Source organism: Erinaceus europaeus, chromosome 2 (genome assembly GCF_950295315.1).
Source record: "Erinaceus europaeus chromosome 2, mEriEur2.1, whole genome shotgun sequence".
NCBI lineage: Eukaryota > Metazoa > Chordata > Mammalia > Eulipotyphla > Erinaceidae > Erinaceus > Erinaceus europaeus.
In genome coordinates, this window is record NC_080163.1 from 41,309,787 (window position 1) to 41,329,142 (window position 19,356).

At 42.0% G+C, this 19,356-nt stretch overlaps 1 protein-coding gene across 1 annotated transcript in view; it reads right to left on the bottom strand.

Moving 5' to 3' along the window:
• The window catches only part of SPOCK1 (SPARC (osteonectin), cwcv and kazal like domains proteoglycan 1), a 657,613-nt gene that overhangs the window by 171,667 nt on the left and 466,590 nt on the right, over positions 1–19,356 (bottom strand). The window contains exon 5 of the mRNA XM_007517572.3: positions 14,143–14,275. Coding sequence (XP_007517634.2) covers positions 14,143–14,275 — 133 coding nt within the window. The remainder of the gene's footprint in view (positions 1–14,142; positions 14,276–19,356) is intronic.

Below are 19,356 nucleotides of genomic sequence, written 5' to 3' on the forward strand. Positions count from 1 at the left end.
AACAAATGAACTGAGCAAAAGCTTAAAAATATTAGATTCCGTAATCACATTTGAAAACACCAAATATATGCCCACCATACACTGGACAACAGGCTAAAACTAAGATATACAAAGAACTCACAAAAGTCATAATCAACAACAATACCACATCCTATCAAAAAACAGAAATATCTGAACAGACATTGTTTAAAGAAAATAATAAAAATGGCCAACAAGCACATGAAAAATGTTCACTATCACTTGTCATCAGAGAAAAGCAAATCAATACAACAGTAAGCTACCATCTCACACCTATGAAAATGACATGCATCAAGAGGAACAAGAACAACAAATGCTGGTGAGGATATGGGTTTAAAGGAACCGTGTTCCACTACTGGTTGAAATATAAAATGGTCCAATCCCTACAGAAAGCAGTATGAAAGGGCTGAGTGGTGTCAGACCCAGCAGAACACAGGTTACAGTGTACAAGGACCCAGGTTCAAGTCCCAAATGCCCACCTGCAGGAGAAAAGTTTTGCAAATGGTGAAACAGTGCTGCAGGTGTCTTCTTTCTCCCCTTTTCCTCTGTTGCAATCCAATAAATAAATTAATTAATTAAAAAGAAAATAGCATGAACACTCCTCAAAAAACTAAAAGTAGATCTCCTACACATAGTCCAGAAACTCCTCTCCCAAGTATTTATGATCCAAAGAACACAAAAACGCCTGTCAGAAGGAGAATGTCCATACCCATGCTCTATCTACAATAGCTGAAATATGAAAACAATTCAAGTGTGCAACAACAGAGGAAATAACAAGAATAAACAGTATTATAAACAATAGGATAGCACTCAGTTGCAAGAAGTTATGATATATTGCCTTTTGCTATAGCATGCATGGAACTGAAGGGGATCATTCTAAGTGAAATAAGCCAAAAGGAGAAAAAAAAAATACACTGAATGACCTTACAAAAAATGTAGGGCTTAAGAAACAGAATATGGTGCTGAGCACTAGCATACTCAGTTAAGCATACATAATACCATGCACAAGGACCAGGGTTTGAGCCCCTGCTCCCTACCTGCAATGGGTGGTGAGTGGGGACTTTTCAGAAGTGGTGAAGCAGGTCTACAGGTGATTATCTTTCTTTCTTCCTACCTCCTCTCCCCTATCAATTTTTCTCTATCATATCTTGTATAATAGAAAGAAAAAAGAACAGCAGCAGATGTGTGAGGTGGGGCTATGAGCAGCAGCAGATATGTTTCTCTCCTCTCAACTCCCGGATCAATTAGGAATACCAAAGGGGGCCACCTGTGACACCTGTGACCGAAACAAGATAGGACTGTAAAAACTTCAGGAACCCACCAGGTCACCAGTGAGTGCAGACACATGTGGCTCGTGGACAGAGAGGAGACTAGAAAGAGACTGAGTGGCTGGTAACCATCTGGCAGCTTATCAGTTGGGACACCACCTCCAGTCTGTTTCACCAGCAGGGGGATGGCTGAAGGGAGGAGAGCACTCCCCTGAGACTCACCAAGTGCAGCTCTGAGTCTCCATTGTTGTTGCCCTCAGAATCTGGAGCTGCAGCAGGAAGGCCCTGTGCTGACACCAGGGGACAGAAAATTAACCAGGAAACTCAGGAGAAGATCCATACCTCTGTGGCATATCAGTGGGGCTGTGAAAGTCTCTTTATAACCACTAGATTATTTCTGCCACACCCTGCTTTATCTCTTGGTCAGGAGTCACTGATTAAGCTAAGAAGCCTACTTATAGTTTAAAAGCCCTTAGACTCCCATAGTCTACAGTGAAGAAAAACCACAAAAGAGGATTTTAAGCCACTGAGCTCCAAATCAGGGATTAAAATACCATTGAAACAACTGTTAACTTCCACCACTGTGAACTTTTTAATTACCTTACTTAGACACAAGTCAATCCAGGAAATAGTGATCAGTAATTTGAAAAGTATTGAGAGAGGAAACTCATAACACAATATATAAAATGGTTAAAACAACAAGAAGAAATAATGGAGAAATGAACCAGGACAAGAGTCCAGCTAAAAGCCACCCAAAGGGTGAAACACAAAATAATGAGGTCAACATCCAAACACTAGTTAAGGAAATAATCATAGGAGTGAGTAAAGAGTTTGAGAGAAATGTCATCAGAAATGCAGAAACAACAAATGAGACTCTGGAAGAAAACACTCATTATCTCAAGGTTATTAGAGAGCTGAAAGCTGAAATAGCTGAGCTAAGAACACAACTAGCTGAATGAACTAAAACACTATCAGAACAAGTTAACAAAATAGATGAACTTTAGAAAACAATAGAGGGGAGAGAGAATAGAATCAGTGAGGCTGAAGACAGAATTAGCAAGATCGAGGACGAATTAGAGACAACTAAAAAAGAAGTAAGAGATCTCAAAAATAGATTAAGAGATACTGAAAACAACAACAGAGACCTATGGAATGACTTCAAAAGAAACAATATATGCATTTTTGGCTTACCAGAGGAAGAAAGAGAGGGAGAGGAAGAAAGCATTGTTCAGGCCATAATAGCTGAAAACTTCTCTAGTCTAGACAACATCAAAGACATAAAGGTTCAAGAAGCCCAGAAGGTCCCAAAAAGAATTAACCCAGACATACAGACACCAAGACACGACATATTTAGAATGGAAAGGAATAAAGATAAAGATAGGATCCTGAAGGCTGTAAGAGAAAAACAAAGAGTCACCTACAGAGGAAAACCCATAAGATTAGCAGCAGACTTCTCCACACAAACACTACAGGTCAGAAGAGAATGGCAAGATAGCTATCGAGTACTCAATGAGAACGGTTTCCAACCAAGAATACTGTATCCTGCTAAACTGTCATTCAGACTAAATGAAGGCATAAAAACCTTCTCAGACAAGCAACAGATGAAGAAATCAATTATCACCAAGCCTACCCTGAAAGAAGTTCTGAAAGGTCTCCTATAAACAGTCAGACCACCATAAATAGGCCATATATCAGAATACTCTAAAACTCTACACGAATGGCATTAAAATATCTTCAATCTCTGATATTAATAAATATCAGTGGCCTGAATTCACCTATTAAAAGACACAGAGTAGGAAGATGTATCAGAAAGAACAAATAAAAGATAAAAAGGTCACCAGGAGCAATAGATTCATAGTGCTGGCACAGAGCACTAGCAGTAGCCCTAGTGGCAATAAAATAAAAAAAAATTAAATGGGAAAAGATAGGGTGAAGCATTACTAACCCCCTCATGCTATTTATATATTAACATATCTGAGTACCCTTAAGGGGAACAGAGATTAATGAGGAGACTGGAGCACAGCACCCTGTGGAGAAGGGAAACTACACTTTTGTGGTAGATGACATATTTTGGCATTGACTTGGGGGAGATGGGAAATTGCACCCTTGAGACAATATCTGTCTTGTAAAAGCACATTTCCTTAATCTAAATTTAAAAAGTAACTAATAATATATCAAACATTTTATCCTAATTAGGTGCTCATGCTAAATGATACTAGTTTGAGCATATAGTGATATATCAAGGGGTACTGTGTATCTAGAAAGTCTAAATATAAACAGCATGTATGGCAGGTCTATGCCAAACACGTTGATAACCTAGATAAAGAAAAAGCTCATCCAAAATGAAGTAAGTTCAATATCTTTTGTTTTACTCAGAATTATTTTATGCTACTTGGTCTAATGGTAAGATACTTCCTTCTGGTCATGGAATATCTGTCCTCAGTCCTATTAAGCTTTTATTTCTTCTTAGAACATGCCAAAATAACATAGTTTTCTGGCTTCCAAAGATAAACATTCAAAGAAAATGGTTATTGTGACATTTTTTCTGGAAGCACAGATATTCAAACACTATCCATGGTGAAAATGCATCTAAAGAATCTGTACAGATGAATTCTATATGCAGATTTGTTAGGGAGTAAGAGCAGGAGGAGGCAGTTCAGCTAATTATTTTACACTTACTTCTGTGTTCTATATGCAAACATGAATTTAACCAAGATTTGAAGAATGGGTTTTCATTCCTTCTTCTCAAATGCTCTGAGTATAATGCCATGTAATTAGTTAGTGCTTTTGTTAAAAAGACATTGGGAAAAATAACCTTCTTGTAGTCAGTTCTGTTGAATGCACAATTAAGCCATTTGATAAAGCAATTACCTGAACACAATGATGCTGATCTTCACCTCCACAGGAGATGAAATTAGGGATTAGGTAAAATTGCAAAGCACATGAGATCTCTGCCAACCAATCCTTTTGAAGGTAGAAGGTCCTTGGCCAGAATGAATGAGCGCAGTGCTATAAAACTAATTAAATCATTACAAACAACTTTAATTAAATTCATGATCATGTTGCTTTTGTTGTTCTTTAAAAGAAACAAAATATACTAGTTTAAAAAAAAAGAAAAGATATTCTCTGTTGAATTACCCCACTCAAACAATACAGTCACATATCTTGACATTTTCTGAGGACATTTCTGTACCTGACATGGGTAATCCTCATAGCAGCTAATCTCATTTTCTAAATCTTGGGTTTGGGTTGACAGCTAGGAGAAGAAATCAAGGTAAATTTTCTGGGTTAAAATATGAATACCAATTGACTCCTTAACTGCATATTGAAAGAAATGTCTTTCTTAAGTGTCATCAATGACTCTACAATAAACAGTTGCTGCTATTTTCTTTTTTTACAAACAAATAAAAAAGACACTTTTGAAATATTATTGACTATACATGAAACAGATATATCTAGGGAGAAGGGGGAGTTCCTAAAATGTTGAGTTCTGCCCAGCAAGATGCTCATGACAGCTGAACTTCAGCAGTTGAGAAGATCTTGTGGTCAAAAAGTAGCTTTTCCCAAAGGCTTCAAGGATTGTCTTGGGATACAACCTAGGAGTCTGCCCCAAAGGCAGATTGTAATGGTGACCAGATAAGAAATCTGGTTCCACAGCAAGCTCAAAACCATGACCTAATGGATCCAATGAGACTCACTCTAAGAGTGTATTTGCTTTCTTCTCTCCTAATATAGAGGAAATATTCCCCAAATTGTTTCAATCTGTCAGTGGTGGGGGAGGGAGGCATTCCAAATGTGGTTCTGAGTAAGATCTGCTACATATCTCATGTTGCCTGTTTCTATTTCCTCTTAAAGCTCTCCTGGCCCTCTTTATAGCACATATTGACATGTATATATATTTATTATATGCTATATGTATTATTTATATATATTTATTTATAGTGCATATCGATACTTAACCCAGTTTCCCATCATCAGTGAAAGCACAGAAAGAGGTGGAGTAGAATCCAAGCCCCAATTTCCTTCTGGCATTTCAATGCACACTTTAAGATAGGCCAAAATGTATCTCCTTTACTCAAATCCACCATGACCAAGACTAGCTGTGTCCTTGGGATTAAGGCTCAATCTAAGCATCATTTCAATGTAGCCTCCTCAAGCCCTTTGTGTGAATTTAGATCATTGTTTCCTCTGAACTCTGATAGCACCAGGTCTGGATAGCCTTTTGCTAGAATATTTACTGTACCACATTCATAGTCTTGTTAAAAACACATTAGGAAAAATAATCTTCTTTGGGCAGGGTTCAATAACATTCGTGTTTGTACAAAAGTGTGTATATCCAGCTGTATGTTGGGCTAAAGATCTTGAAAGTGCTATAATGCTAGACGACTACATATAAAAAAAATCCCTTTTGAATAGCTGAGCCTGTGAAGTGTAAGGGAAATCACTGGTTAGGGGCAAAGAGAGGAAAATGGGAGCAGACAGCAGCCACTGCCCTGGGGGCTGGGGAGGTGGAGGATAGATGATCTAACCAATAGCTGTGGGTGGGGGAGAAGCAGTTTGCAGATTGCAGACATTACTTCAAATTCCTGTATGGTAGGAAATTGTAGTTAAGAAACCACACCAAGACCTCCATCAGAAAGATAGTGATGACACTCATTAGGGGCATAATAACCTGTGTGTTTCTGATGTTCATCTTCATGACATACAAATGAAGAAATATTGATTATTAAAAGCTGAGTTTTCATACCCACTCACAAAGAAAAAAGTGAAGTCAAACCAACCATCCAAAATAATAAAAAAAAATCAATCTCCCTCTTCTATACATTTTTTCTTGTGGCAATTACATCCTTATGATTTGATTTAGACAAAATCCTATATGTAAATCTAAAACATTGCCTTTCAATCCTCCCTTGAGAATGAAACATCAACACTGATAAATTCCACTGGAGTTTCTAAACTGGGAGCAGATGAATCCAAAGTTGTTGAAATCCACTGCAGAATGCAGCCAACCAGAGACAAAGATGAGAGATGGAAAGAGACAGAGTTTTCAACACTGAACTTTCCCCCACCCCCACCCCTTATGTCTCTGATATATGGTGTGCCTGTCCCAGTAACCCTTCTAGTTGCCTATGCCAGAAAATCATTCTTTCTGGATTCAGTGAAGTTTTGAGTTATGATTCTGTCACTTGAAATCAGTGCCATCCTGATGGCACAGCTGGTATTTTGCATCACATTTCAGATGGCTTTCACTCATGAAAGCAAAGATCTTAACTCAAGACTCAGAGTGAGCAGGGTTCAAATCTCTGCTTTGCTACTTAGGAGCTGAGTTGGCCAAGGAGAAGGTTTAGGGCACCAGTTTCTCTGGCTGATTGGTTTGTTTTGTGAAAACTAGATGGAACAATTAAGGGAATAGATTTCAGTGACTCAGAACTTTTCTTTGTACTGACTGTTCAATAATTATTGTTTTGCTGCTGCTGTTGTTTGAAACATTACTTTGATAGAGACCACTAGATAGATAACCCCAATATCCACTCTCTTCTTCCTTGGAAAATAAAACTCAAATTTTATCAGGGCACAAAGCTTTCCAGAATAAAAACCACATCTCCCAAACTCATTTGTAATTAAGTTGTAGCTAGTGGCAGGTGAGCAAAAGAAATGCTGAGGATTGTTGGATTACTCTATTCCTCCCTCCTACTGGCTGGGGTATCAACATGTACCCAGAGGCAGAAGCATAACAAATCCAACCTGTCAAGAGAACTCTGGCCATTGGCAGTCTAAAGGCAACACACCAGCCCCAGGATGCTTACCTCTGGCATGCTTACATCAAAGAGAAACATAACTTTATCCTACTTAAGCCTCTATTTGATTTGGCTTTGTGTTATAACAGCCAGCATCTATAGCCTAACTAAGCCACAATTAATATTTTAAATATTATTCATGCTTGCTCCTTCTAAAAGAGCTATGAAGGAGAAACTGGGATGGCAATAAAAACAAGGACAAGGATTCTATTTAAACAAATAATTGGGGGGTGGTTTCCTATGAGAAATACTAACTCTCCATTATCAGAAGATATTTGGTGAGTCCAGGATGAAGAAAACAGGCTGAAATTGAACAAAGGCTGAAGGGAACAGGCAAAGCTGAGACACCTGCCGTGAGGTCATCAAACTATAATGGGCTTAATATATAAGACAAAATTGCACAGAGTTGATTAGATGCCACTGGGAAAGTCTTCAAATTCATAGCATCTCCCCTATTGCCTTCTTATAAGCAACAGAAAATGGAATGAAGGTTTGGTGAAAGGGCTCACTTGAACAGTATGCTGTTTTACCATGTGTGACACCCAGGTTTGAGCCTGGCTCTCACCTCACTCAAGGAAGCTTTTTATCTGCTGTGGTATCTCTCTGTGTCTCTTTTCATATCTCTGTCCATCTCTTATAAAAGAATACAATAGAAAAGAATAGAAAAAAGAAGAGGAACTGGGTAGTGGTATACCTGGTTGAGTGCACATGTTGCCATGCACAGGGACCAACTCCCCACTTGTAGAGGAGGAAGCCTCATGAGCAGTGAAGTAGTGTTACGGGTATCTCTTTCCTTCTTTCTCTCTCCCTTCCTTCTCAATTTCTCTGTCTCTATCCAATAAATGAGTAATAAAATATTTTTAAAGAGGAAGGGGAAGGAATGAAACCTACTATCCAACTCCCTCATTGGACCATGGGAGTTCTGTTGACTACAGGCAGGTGCCCCTCCTCTCTGCTCAACTCTGCTGAGAGCACATCCACTGGGCTGGGGGTTTGCTTCTTCTTATCCCCCAACAGAAGGTTGCACCTGTGACTTCTCTAGTTGCTGCGAATCCTTCTTAATGTGATTCCTGGTGTGATCATCACGCATGGAATGCACAGATGCAAGTCTTCCACCTGTTTCCAATCATTGCATTTTCTGTCTAGTCAGAAGCAAGCTCCTCACCAATGAGCCATAAATCAGCAAGCAGTCTGATGGAGATGCCCCCCCCCCAAAAAAAAAACTCCGAAATGCTATACCATATCATTCAAAGTGTCCCCATGCATGTCAGGGTGACAGGGCCATACAAGTCTGAGAATGGGTGGCGGCGGGGGGGGGGGTTGTGGGGGGGGTGCTGCAGGGATAAGAAGGCAGACTGAGTTTGATTTATTCTTGAGAAGTCTTACCATCACACCCTGGATTTGCTCAACCCTTCTCCCCCCGTGGAGCAGTCTGTTTGTGGGAAATGCCAGTCAGCAAAGACACCATTTGCCAAGAACTTCAAACATGACCTTTACTTGGTAGCAATTGTGGGAAACTATTAAGATGACTCCGAAAATAATATAATCTGCGGCGACAGTATGTTGAAAGAAATGCCAGCACTGTACAGCCAGCTCTCTCCCTCCCCATTCTGGCACATGCAAGTTGGGAGCAGAGAGAAACCTTTTTCCTCTGCCTTGGTTCTCAACTCCACATTTCTCTTGTGCGTCTAGACATAAATGAGCCATTTGCTAATTGTTTAACAGCAATTAAGGAAGTAAACAGCAGGGGGAGGGGAGTAGGAGCAGATGGGTGCTTTCTTGTGTTTCCAATTACCCATTGCCTGGCTGAGGATGGAGAAAGTGCTGGTTCTGGGGACTTCCAGCTGCAAATGGAAAGCCCTATACTCAGAGGTCAGCACTGGCATCCTTGGCTTCTGGCTGGAAAATGAGCAAACTCAAGCCCTGGAATCTAAGCTTTGGTCAGGTGCAAGCAGACAGAGACAATCACTGTGATACTATTGAAAGATGTCTGATTGTGAAGCACCTGGTAAAACACATATGCTACCATGTTTGAAGACCCAGGTTCAAGCCCCTGTCCCCCACTTGCAGGGAGAGAAGCCTCCTGAGTGGTGAATCAGTATTGCAGGTATCCTTCTCTTTCTCTCTCTTTCTCCTTCTCTATTTATCTCTGTCTCTCACTCTATCAAAAAGAAAGAAAATGGCTGCCAAGAATAGAAGTCATATAGACCTAGAACACCAGTGATAACCCTGGTGGCAAAAAAAAAAAAAAAAAAAAAGAGAGAGAGAAAAGAAAGAAAAAGTCCTGGCAGTGAGAAACAGCAAGGCCAAGACCTACAGCAGCACCCCCAACACCCCTTCTGCTGCCTTCCCAGCAGCCAGAATCCCAGCCCCACTCCAGATACGCTCACATTTTCCAGAAGAACTCCTCCTGAGAGAGAGAAGCTAAGATTACACTCCAAAACCTGGGCTGGTCAGATTCCAGCAGAAGCAAGGCTCTTCTTCTTACAGACAAATTTAAAAGTTGACAGCCAAAACTCTGATAAGCTTTCAAGCTTCTCTGTGGATAAAGAGAAAGAAAGGATGGCATTCCCAGAGGCCAGGTTTCAGGCTGAGGTGACAAAACTGAGGATTTGTAAGTCCTGTCATAGGGATGAAGTCCTTCTGCCCAAAGATAAAATAACTTTCTAGACTGAAAACTGAGAAAATTACCAAGACTAGCTCTGCATTTCTTAGTATCTCTTTAGACAGTTTTCTATCCTTTGTTGTAGTGAAGCCAGATCTCACTCATGTCACCTGGTTCCCAATAAGTACCCATCCTGCCCCCAGCCATTCATCCTGCAGCCAGTGGTCATGGTGACACTGTCATGAGATCCTTTGAGAGATTATGCATTCTTTTATCTCTTCACCACTCCCCTAGATGAGATGCCCAGGCTCTCAGCACTTGCTGGTTCTTTAATTCCACCCACTCTTAACATCTCACCCACACCACAACCTGAGAAGATTCTGACACCTCCAAACTGGTTGAGGTGACCCTGCTCCATATCCTGTAGCACCTGACTGTCCCTACTCTGGACACTTGTCCTAATAAAAGATGATGCCTTTCAGTTTGCCCACCTTATTTGTAAAGTCCATGAAAAATGGGCTTTGACTATTTTGTCCTTTGATATATGTCTAGCATTCAGCATTATGAATGCTCAAGATTAAAAGGAGGAGGAGGAGGAGGAGATGATGATGAAGAAGGAGAAGGAGGCGGAGAAGAAGAAGAAGGAGAACAAAAGAATGCAGCAAGGCTTTACTGAATTTCTGGAGCACCAGGATTTTCATGGCCAGGAGAATAAGACATTGAAGGTAGTTAAACATCCAGCATCATCCTTACTGCCTAGAAACTGAGATGAAGGAGGGGTAAGTTTTTTTTTTAATATTTGTATTTATTTATTATTGGATAGAGAGAAAAATTAAGAGGAGGGGAAAGGAACAGAGAGGGATAGGGACAGAGAGACACCTACAGCCCTGCTTCACCACTTCTGAAGCCTTCCCCTTGCAGGTGGGGACCAGAGACTTGAACCTGGGTCCTTGCATATTGTAATGAGAGTGCTTTGCCAGGTGCTCCACTGCTTGGCCCCAATGGACAGGTTCTTTCTATATCACACTCCCAACCTGGTGTAGCACTGACCTTCCATTTGTCTATTCCCAATGCTGGCTGTGTTTCTTTTATGAGTAATGCTTTATTGAGTCTGAATAAACATTTACTGCCACACAGTATATCACTTTCTCTCAAGACTCTGAGTTGTTGTTCACTTTTTGATTTTTTTTATTTATAAAAAGGAAACATTGATTAAACCATACAATAAGATGGGTACAACTTCACACAGTTCCCACCACCAGAACTCCGTATCCCATCCCATCCCGATAGCTTTCCTATTCTTTAACCCTCTGGGAGCATGGGCCCAAGGTCACTGTGGGATGCAGGAGGTGGAAGGTCTGGCTTCTGTAATTGCTTCCCCACTGAACATGGGCATTGACAGGTGGATCCATAATCCCAGCCTGTCTTGCTCTTTCCCTAGTGGGGAAGGGCTCTGGGGAAGCAGAGCTCCAGGACACATTGGTGGGGTTGTCTGTCCAGGGAAGTCTGGTCGGCATCATGCTAGCATCTGGAACCTGGTGGTTGACAAGAGAGTTAACATACAAAGCCAAACAAATTGTTGACCAATCATGGACCTAAATGCTGGAATAGTAAAGATGAAAAGTTGGGGGGGTCCTCTATTTTGTAGATAGCTAGAGGCATATTTTAGTTATATTCCAAAGGGCCTGTGGATATACTAGTGTTCACTTTATCTCTGATGCTGGAGGATCAAAAGAGCTCCCCCTGGTGCAGGACCATAGGACAGGGGCTCTGCAATAGCCAGAGGCTATGAAATACCCCCTTATCCTCATAGCCTTCAACTAGTCATGGCCCCAGAAGCAGAAGCAATGCTTGTTTGATAGGAACTAAGACAAACATCAGGTGCCAAGGACAGAGCTGATGTTCAGGCTTCTCCTCCTTCAACTTCTCTCTCCTCTCTTTCCCCTGTTCTCTGTCCTTCACTTGGTCTTCTCCTCAGCCTTCTGATCTGTGAAAGTGTAAACATTTCACCAGGAGAATGGAGACCCTTCTTGTGGAGTCCCTTAATAACAATGGCTCTGAGGTTACAATCCAGATTAGGAAATACTTTTTTAAAAATTAAACCTACAGTTTACACCTGCATCATGGTCTCATGTTTGTTTCCCCATCTCCCAAAAAGATAGTCCACCTTCGGTTACTTGTCTATTTCTGTCTCCAAAGACAACTGCCTTAGTCCCGATGATCACTTCCACTTCCTACACAAGTGTCTAGAATAGCCATCCAAGTGCTCAAGGCATAGTCATTGAACAAATAAATGAATTGCCTTTTACAGGACAAGTGACTCTGGAGAATAAAAGTGACAGACACTGGAGGGCTTTGCTAGTGACAATAAAGGGACCAAGTTTAGCTCTCAAAACACAAGGTGAGCAACCCAGCTTTTTTTTTTTTTCTTTCTTTTCATTCCATAGAATATAGAGAAACTAAAGGGGTGCAGGATATAGAGAAGAAGAGAGAAAGATAGACACCTGTAGACCTGCTTCACTACTCATAAAGAATCCCTGCTTAAGATAGAGAGTGAGAGTTCAAACCCAAGTCCTTATGCAGATCCTGTGCATAGTACTACTTAACTGGGAACACCAACACCCAGCACCCAATCCAAGCACTAGAAATTGAGGAGACATACCCACAAACAGACTTTCATTACTGAATTATATCTTAGGCTGGCAACATAGTTTCACCTTCCTTTTTATGTGTGAGGCCCAAGTTTGAGCTTTAACACCACAATATAGGAGCACTCTAGGACAGGGTGCTGTGGTGTCTCCCTCTCTCTGTCTCTGCCTGAAAAAAATCCACCTGAAGCACTAAAACCACACATTTCAAGTCCCTAGGAGTCTTTTGTCCTGTGGAAATGGGCTTTGGAGGAAGGAAAACAGGCAGGGAGGGGTGCAGGTAACTCCACGGAAGATACCATGAAACCCTAAATCCTTAAGTGACTCCAAGTGTGGTCCACTGACCAGCAGTATGGACACCACCTGGGAACTTTCCAGAAATGCAGAACCCCAGGCTGATTCTATGGCCACTTGCATTTGCATAGTATGTCCAGGTAAAAGAGATTCATCAATGTCCCTGGCAAATTCATGAGTGTAGTTGTGAGTGGGCTGTGATTCACAGGGCAGATCTGAAGCAGGAGATGTAAGAGATCACAGCTCTGCCCATGAAAAAGAACCAGCCTTTTTACTACCACAGTAGGTTTCCCCAGCACCCAGCATAGACTCTGGCCTCAGATGATACTTGTTAAATGAACAAAGGAACTAATCAAGCAGTAATTATGCTCTTGAGAGCCTAAATCAGATTTCAGGGACTGAGCACAATAAGCCAAGCATACCTATCAGCTTCCTATTTCCTTTGATTATAGAGCCTGAAAAATAAAACTCTACTTCTAGTGAATGAAGATATATGACCTGTGTAACACAGACCCAATAGGAAGGCACAGATGTACCTTAATATAACCTAAGCAGGTATCTGAGGCCAGAAGGCAGGAGGGTCCTCCCAAGCCTGAGGAATCTTTCATGTTGCTCATGAAAGTCAGGAGGATGTGGGACTCCCCATGAGTGGAAGCTTCCAGCCATGTAGGCAGAGGGGTGGGAAAGAGAAGACTCTGACACTGGAGCCCTAAGCCTGAGGATCACATGGACATGTGACCAGACATGACCAGGGAATCACCAATCTAAACTCTCCTATTATTTCTGTGCCTTTCCCATTTTGACTTATAATCTCAGTGAAATGTCCCATTTCCCAAACATAAAGAAACCTCCTTATTCCAATGCATATTAATAATCTAGAATCCAGAATAATGACCCTGATGATCCCTTACATCCTGAATATAAATCCTGAATATAAAACCAACCCTCATTTCTGCAATAAGAATTAAGAAGTGTACTTTATCCTCAGTCTCTTTTCTATGACACCATTTCTCTGGCTTGAATTTCTAGTTGTCTCTGCAGCCCCGGGTTTAGTGCAATGCTACACACCTTCTAGGTGGCCACAGGGCACAGTGTGGCATGTCCTGATGCCATCACTATTCTGTGCTGCCCATCTGTAAAGCTGCATCCTGGGCTTTCTGCATCATTGCCTATAGCCAGCTGGGCGCCATGTCTGGCATCTGTGGAACAGCTTGCTACCTCACCTTCTCCAGGATGCCTGACTAGTTAAAATTCAGGACCACATATCACTATCAGCATCACCCTCTCCCTCAGCCCTTGACCAGTCAGTCCACACTGGATATAACATTTTTATTCATTTATTCCACTTGTCTCTTTGGCCAGAGAATATTTATGGGTCTCTTCATGGGACTGTTTCTCAAAAGCAAGCCCACCATGCTTCACAGGCCCCAGTCTGGGCAGAAAGACACAGCAAAACAAGCAGACATGACACATATTTTGATTAGCAGAAAAAGGACAACATGGGCACTGACCTTGGAGGTGTAAGTGTGGCCATCAGAGCCGCAGACCATGGCCAGAGGGGACTGTGTCACGGGGCAGGGCTTGCACTTGACCAGATTCGAAGGCCCCACCCAGTGTTTGTGGGCCACAGTCCACTTCTTTTGCCTAAGGGAGAAAGATAAGGAGGGTAGTTAACATATGCTCTGATTCCCCAAAGGGTCTTCCTCCAGGGTATGAAGGGGAAGAAAAGGTCAGCTAGATAAATAAAAGGGCTAGTATAACAGGCAGAGTTCTGAGGGCCCTTCCGTGGCATACCATTCATCCTGGTCCACTGGCAGGATGCAGGAGTTTCTGCTCTGAACACTGAGGCTCAGCCCACCAGATGGACAGAGGGAAACAGTGTGGTCATTAAAAATTCTGTGAAGCATTGCATATTGCCATGAAAAGACAGTCATATGTTAGAACACACTCACACACTGAGGGGGTGTGGCTCCATCAGCTCCCCCAGCTGTCAGGGCAGAGTTTCTGACTCCTCCAACCCAGAGTTTCTGACTCCTCCAGGACCCCAGGCAGCCCTCCCAGAAGGATGCTGAGTTATGACTCAGCAGATCTTCAGCTAGAACCACATCACCAAACACAGCCAAAGGACTCTATCACAGTTACAGAAAACCAGCTCTGGATACTACTCCCAGTGATGTCTGTCCTATTTCCAATCTGCCATTTAACAGATGCTTTGAGGTGATGTCACTTTCAACTGCTAAAATAATCAGAATTCTGCTCCTTCATCCCCCATCCCAATCTTTGTCATAATGACAAATGGTGCTATTAGAGTGGCTGATGTCCCCAGAAGGACTCCATTGCCACATCATAGGCCAGTGAAGTAAAGGCCTGCAGTGACTGTCACCCCGTTGGTTGAAGTTACTCTCCCAGCAACTCCCACGGTCATGAGGTTGAGCTCCCAGTGGAGAACAAGAGTCTCTGAACTGTTCATCAGTCAGACAGTTACTCTGCCCTTCAAGTGTTTTGCACTGGCCATCCTGCCTGGGCTTGGGAGTTAAAAAAGATAAATTCAAATCTCAGCTCTGTCATTTAATCCCTCTGTGATCTTGATGGAATATTTAACCCTGGAGATCTCAAATTTCCTCATCTGTAAAACAGAATGAAAGATAGTCTATCTCACATGAGTGGTATGAGGACTAAGTGAACTGATATATGGACAGTACTTAGTTAAATTCTTCAAAAAAAAAAAAAGGAAGAAATTTTCTTCTTATTTTCTTGCCCCCAAAAGGTTGGGATATGGGTAATGGCATTACTTCCATCATAAAAATGTGACCTTATCTTAAAGCTGTATGCTTAGAATGACACTTCCTGCAGGAAAATGGGTAGGACCTTAAGAAGGAAATATCTTCTAACAGGTGGGGAGCAAATCTCCAGCTCTTCAGTAATTAGGAAACGGGTATGAAAAAGGACCTATCTTCTTCCAAGTAAAGGAAAATGTACAGGAAGCCAGAGGCAAACAGGACTGGGGAGATAGTCTAGTGGTTATGAAAAAAAGACTTTCATGTTTGAGGATCCAAAATAACATTCAGTCCCCAACACTATCATAAGTCAGGGCTGAGCAGTGCTCTGAAAAAGAGAGAGAGAGAGAGAGAGAGAGAGAGAGAGAGAGATGGTGATTATGCTTAATGAAGTAAATAAGGGAATGAAAGATAACTGCCAGATAGTTTCACTTATGTGTGAAATATAAATAAATTGAAACACCTGAACTTGGAAAAAATGTATCTAGCCTTTCTCTAAGACTTTGTGAGAACTATGGTGGTTAATGTGTGTGTGTGTGTGTGTGTGTGTGTGTGTGTGTGTGTGTGTGTGTGTGTAGCGGGGGGGTAAGAACTTTGGTGGCAGGTGTGGTATGGAACTATACCATTATTTTATAATCTTGGAAGCCAATGAAGGCAAGATATTTTTCTTTCTTTTTTTCCAAAAGAGACAGAAAGCAAAGAACATCCACCAATGTGATCCTTTTCCTATTTCACACTGCCTTAGTGAGAGACAGTAAGAGGAGAAAGTCTGTTTGGGGAACTTCTGAAAGTGACATGGAAGAGGACCATCATGTACCAGAGCAAAACCCCTGGGGTCCACTGTGCTGAGTGTGTCTGATCAAAGAACCTAAGAAGGAAGTCTGGGCCCATTGAGATCATGCAACCCAACTTACTCAATTTACTAATGGAAGGGTAAAAGAGAAAGAATCTTCCCCCAAGTCATGAAGTTGATGGGTGGCAAAACCTCTTTGCACCTGTCCTTACCAAGAGGACATTCCTTTGTCAGGAATAAAAATATGCATCATTTGCATTTCAAAAATCACACAGACATGAGGTTTCTATTAGCCTTTGCCAAAAATGCTTTACTCTCTCAAGGCTTGTTCTGTGCTACTGAAAATGGGCTGGTGGATGGGGTAACTCCATTCAGCAAACATGCATGCAGTCAGCAGGGGGTTAAGCTCAGAGAACAAGATCTCTCAGCTGAACAGCACACATTCATCATCATCCACACAGCAGCTTGTCTGACACTGATAATGAATCAGCAAATGCAAGCTCCAGTTCTGGCGCCTGGAAGCCCCTGGCCCTGCTCAGTCCCCAGTGCGTAAGCCTCCTGGCTGAAGCCATTCTTGTTATGAGTTCCAGAAAGGGGCTATAACATCTACACAGTAGGTGGTGGCTTTGCCAGAGCAGACATAAGCATATGCAGTGATGCCTCAGAGGAGAGAAGCAGCCTGAGGGAGCTTTGCCACAGGCCGGGCTGGAAAACAGTGAATGGGGAACCGCTAGCTTTGGGAGGAGGATGGCATAAGACATGAATCACTGGTTAAGGACAGGTCATCCTTATAGCTAGAGCTGAATTTTATCATACAATAAAATTATCTGAAAAGAGACACCGAAGTGAGGTACCTGCACAGATACTTAGTATGTCCCCAATGGGTAGTCTCTATGTACTACTACCCATTGTAGTTACTCAGCATTGAGTCCCAACATCACAGAATGTCAGAACCAGAAAATACCCTAGAAGCCTGTCATCTAGTCCAACAGCTTTATTTTTATAAACAAGGAATTGGAGACTTGGAGGAAAAGTGACATACAGAAATATGGTGAAGTTCCTTCATATATATATTTATCATTGAAACTATATGAGAAATTATAGTACTTCTCTGGGGTCATTTTAATTTCATTTTTACATCATCATCATCATCATCATCATCGTTGCTGTTTTGCATCACTGGAGCTTCACTGCTCCAAACTGACTTTTTTTAAGTTAAAAAGAAAGAGGCCAGGAGAGAGAAATACACCAAGGTTTCCCTCAATACAATGGATCAGGCTTAAACTTGGATAGTAACTGTGCCAAAAAACAGGTGCACTATCCTTTTTATCAGCACATATAGGTATGCTATATTGGCAGCCTGATGTTCATTTATTTACTCATATTTTTGTCACCAGGGTTATCATTGGGACTCAGTGTCTATATAATTCCAGCACTCCATTTTTTCCTTTCTTTTTGATAAAAAAGAGGGGGGGAGAGGGAGGAGGAGGGGGAGAGCGAGAAGAGGGAGGGGGAGGGGAGAAGGAGAGGGAGGGGAGGGGAGAGGGAGAGGGGGGGAGGGGAGAGGGAGAGGGAGGGAGAAAGAGGGAGGGAGAGAAAGAGAGGGAGAGAGAAAGGGAGAGGAAGAGAGGGAGAGGGAGAGGGAGAGGGAGAGGGAGAGGGAGAGGGAGAGGGAGAGGGAGAGGGAGAGGGAGAGGGAGAGGGAGAGGGAGAGGGAGAGGGAGAGGGAGAGGGAGAGGGAGAGGGAGAGGGAGAGGGTCTACAATATTGGTTCACTACTGGTGAAGCTTCACTCCTGCTGCTGCTCCTTTATGGTAAGGAGGCTCAGACTTAAGTCTTGACACATGATAACATGTTTTCTACTGGATAAACCACCACCCACTCCCATCCTCAGTGCTCTGGCATTAAAATTTCATCAGGGTTTAGTTTTATAAATAAAACTGAGAAAAGTCAAAACTGTATTTGTGTAAAGCGAAAGGTCATGGAGAGGTACACATGAAGAGGACTTACTTCACCAGACTGATGGTGGTCAAGGTCACATCTCCAGCAGCAATTGCCATTGACCATAGGATGCACTGGGAACTTGAGGTACAAAGGAAAAATCTATTTGGAATTTTTATCATTTTTTTTATAGAGACAGAGAAGTCAGAGTGTGTAAAAGAGATCACAGCACCAAAGCTTCTTTCAATGAGGCAGATGCCTGGCTGGAAACTGGCTTGCATACATGGCAAAAACGCATGCTTTCTGTGTTATATGCTAGCCCAATTTCCATCAGTTATAATAATAATAATAATGGCATAACAGTTACTTTGGGAAAACCCCTAGGTTTTTCTTACCTTACCAGGAACCTTGTGGAGATGATACCCAAATCCCTGGTCTCTGGAGGCCAAATTATGTAGAGCTTTGTGCAAATACATATGATCCCATAGAGGCATCACTTCTCTTGCTATTGTGTGTGTATTTCAATCCACACAATTCAGTGCAAACCATAACAAAATAACTAACTTAGTGGAGACAGGGGACTTTGCTTTCTGACTCCAAGATATTTTACTTCTTGAGTCAATGAAGAGTGAAATCTGATGAAGGTGTTTTGATGGGATTTCTATTCCCAGTGTCACAGACATTCATCAACAGGGTGACATAAACAATTTAGCCTGAGTGGCAGGTCCTGTCAGCCTTCTCACAGGCCCTGAGGCTCTAACCCCATCCTGGCTTGGCTGGTGCCAGGGCAGTATTGCCTCCTACCCAACTCACAGCACCTCTGGATTCACCCCCTCAACCCAGGGCACCACAGGGTAGAGAGAAGGCAACCAGCAGATGACCAGAATGTGTAATTCTCTTTTGCTCAAACTATTTGTTCTCTATCTGTGATTTGTTGTGTCTACCCAAATACCCAGCTTTTATGCTTTCGAAGCAGACTGATAAGTATAAATGCGAAGATGTGACTCCCAACCTTAATATCTCTATCTTCTCCCTACCTACTTGAAAACAGTATAAAGTCCTAGTGTGTATGTCAAACTGATGAGTATATCTTCTCAGGATCACTGCTTACTCTGTCTGACACACACACACACACACACACACACACACACACACACACACGTGCATGTACACTGCCACCATCACTACCATCTGCACCAATAGATTGGTTTTGT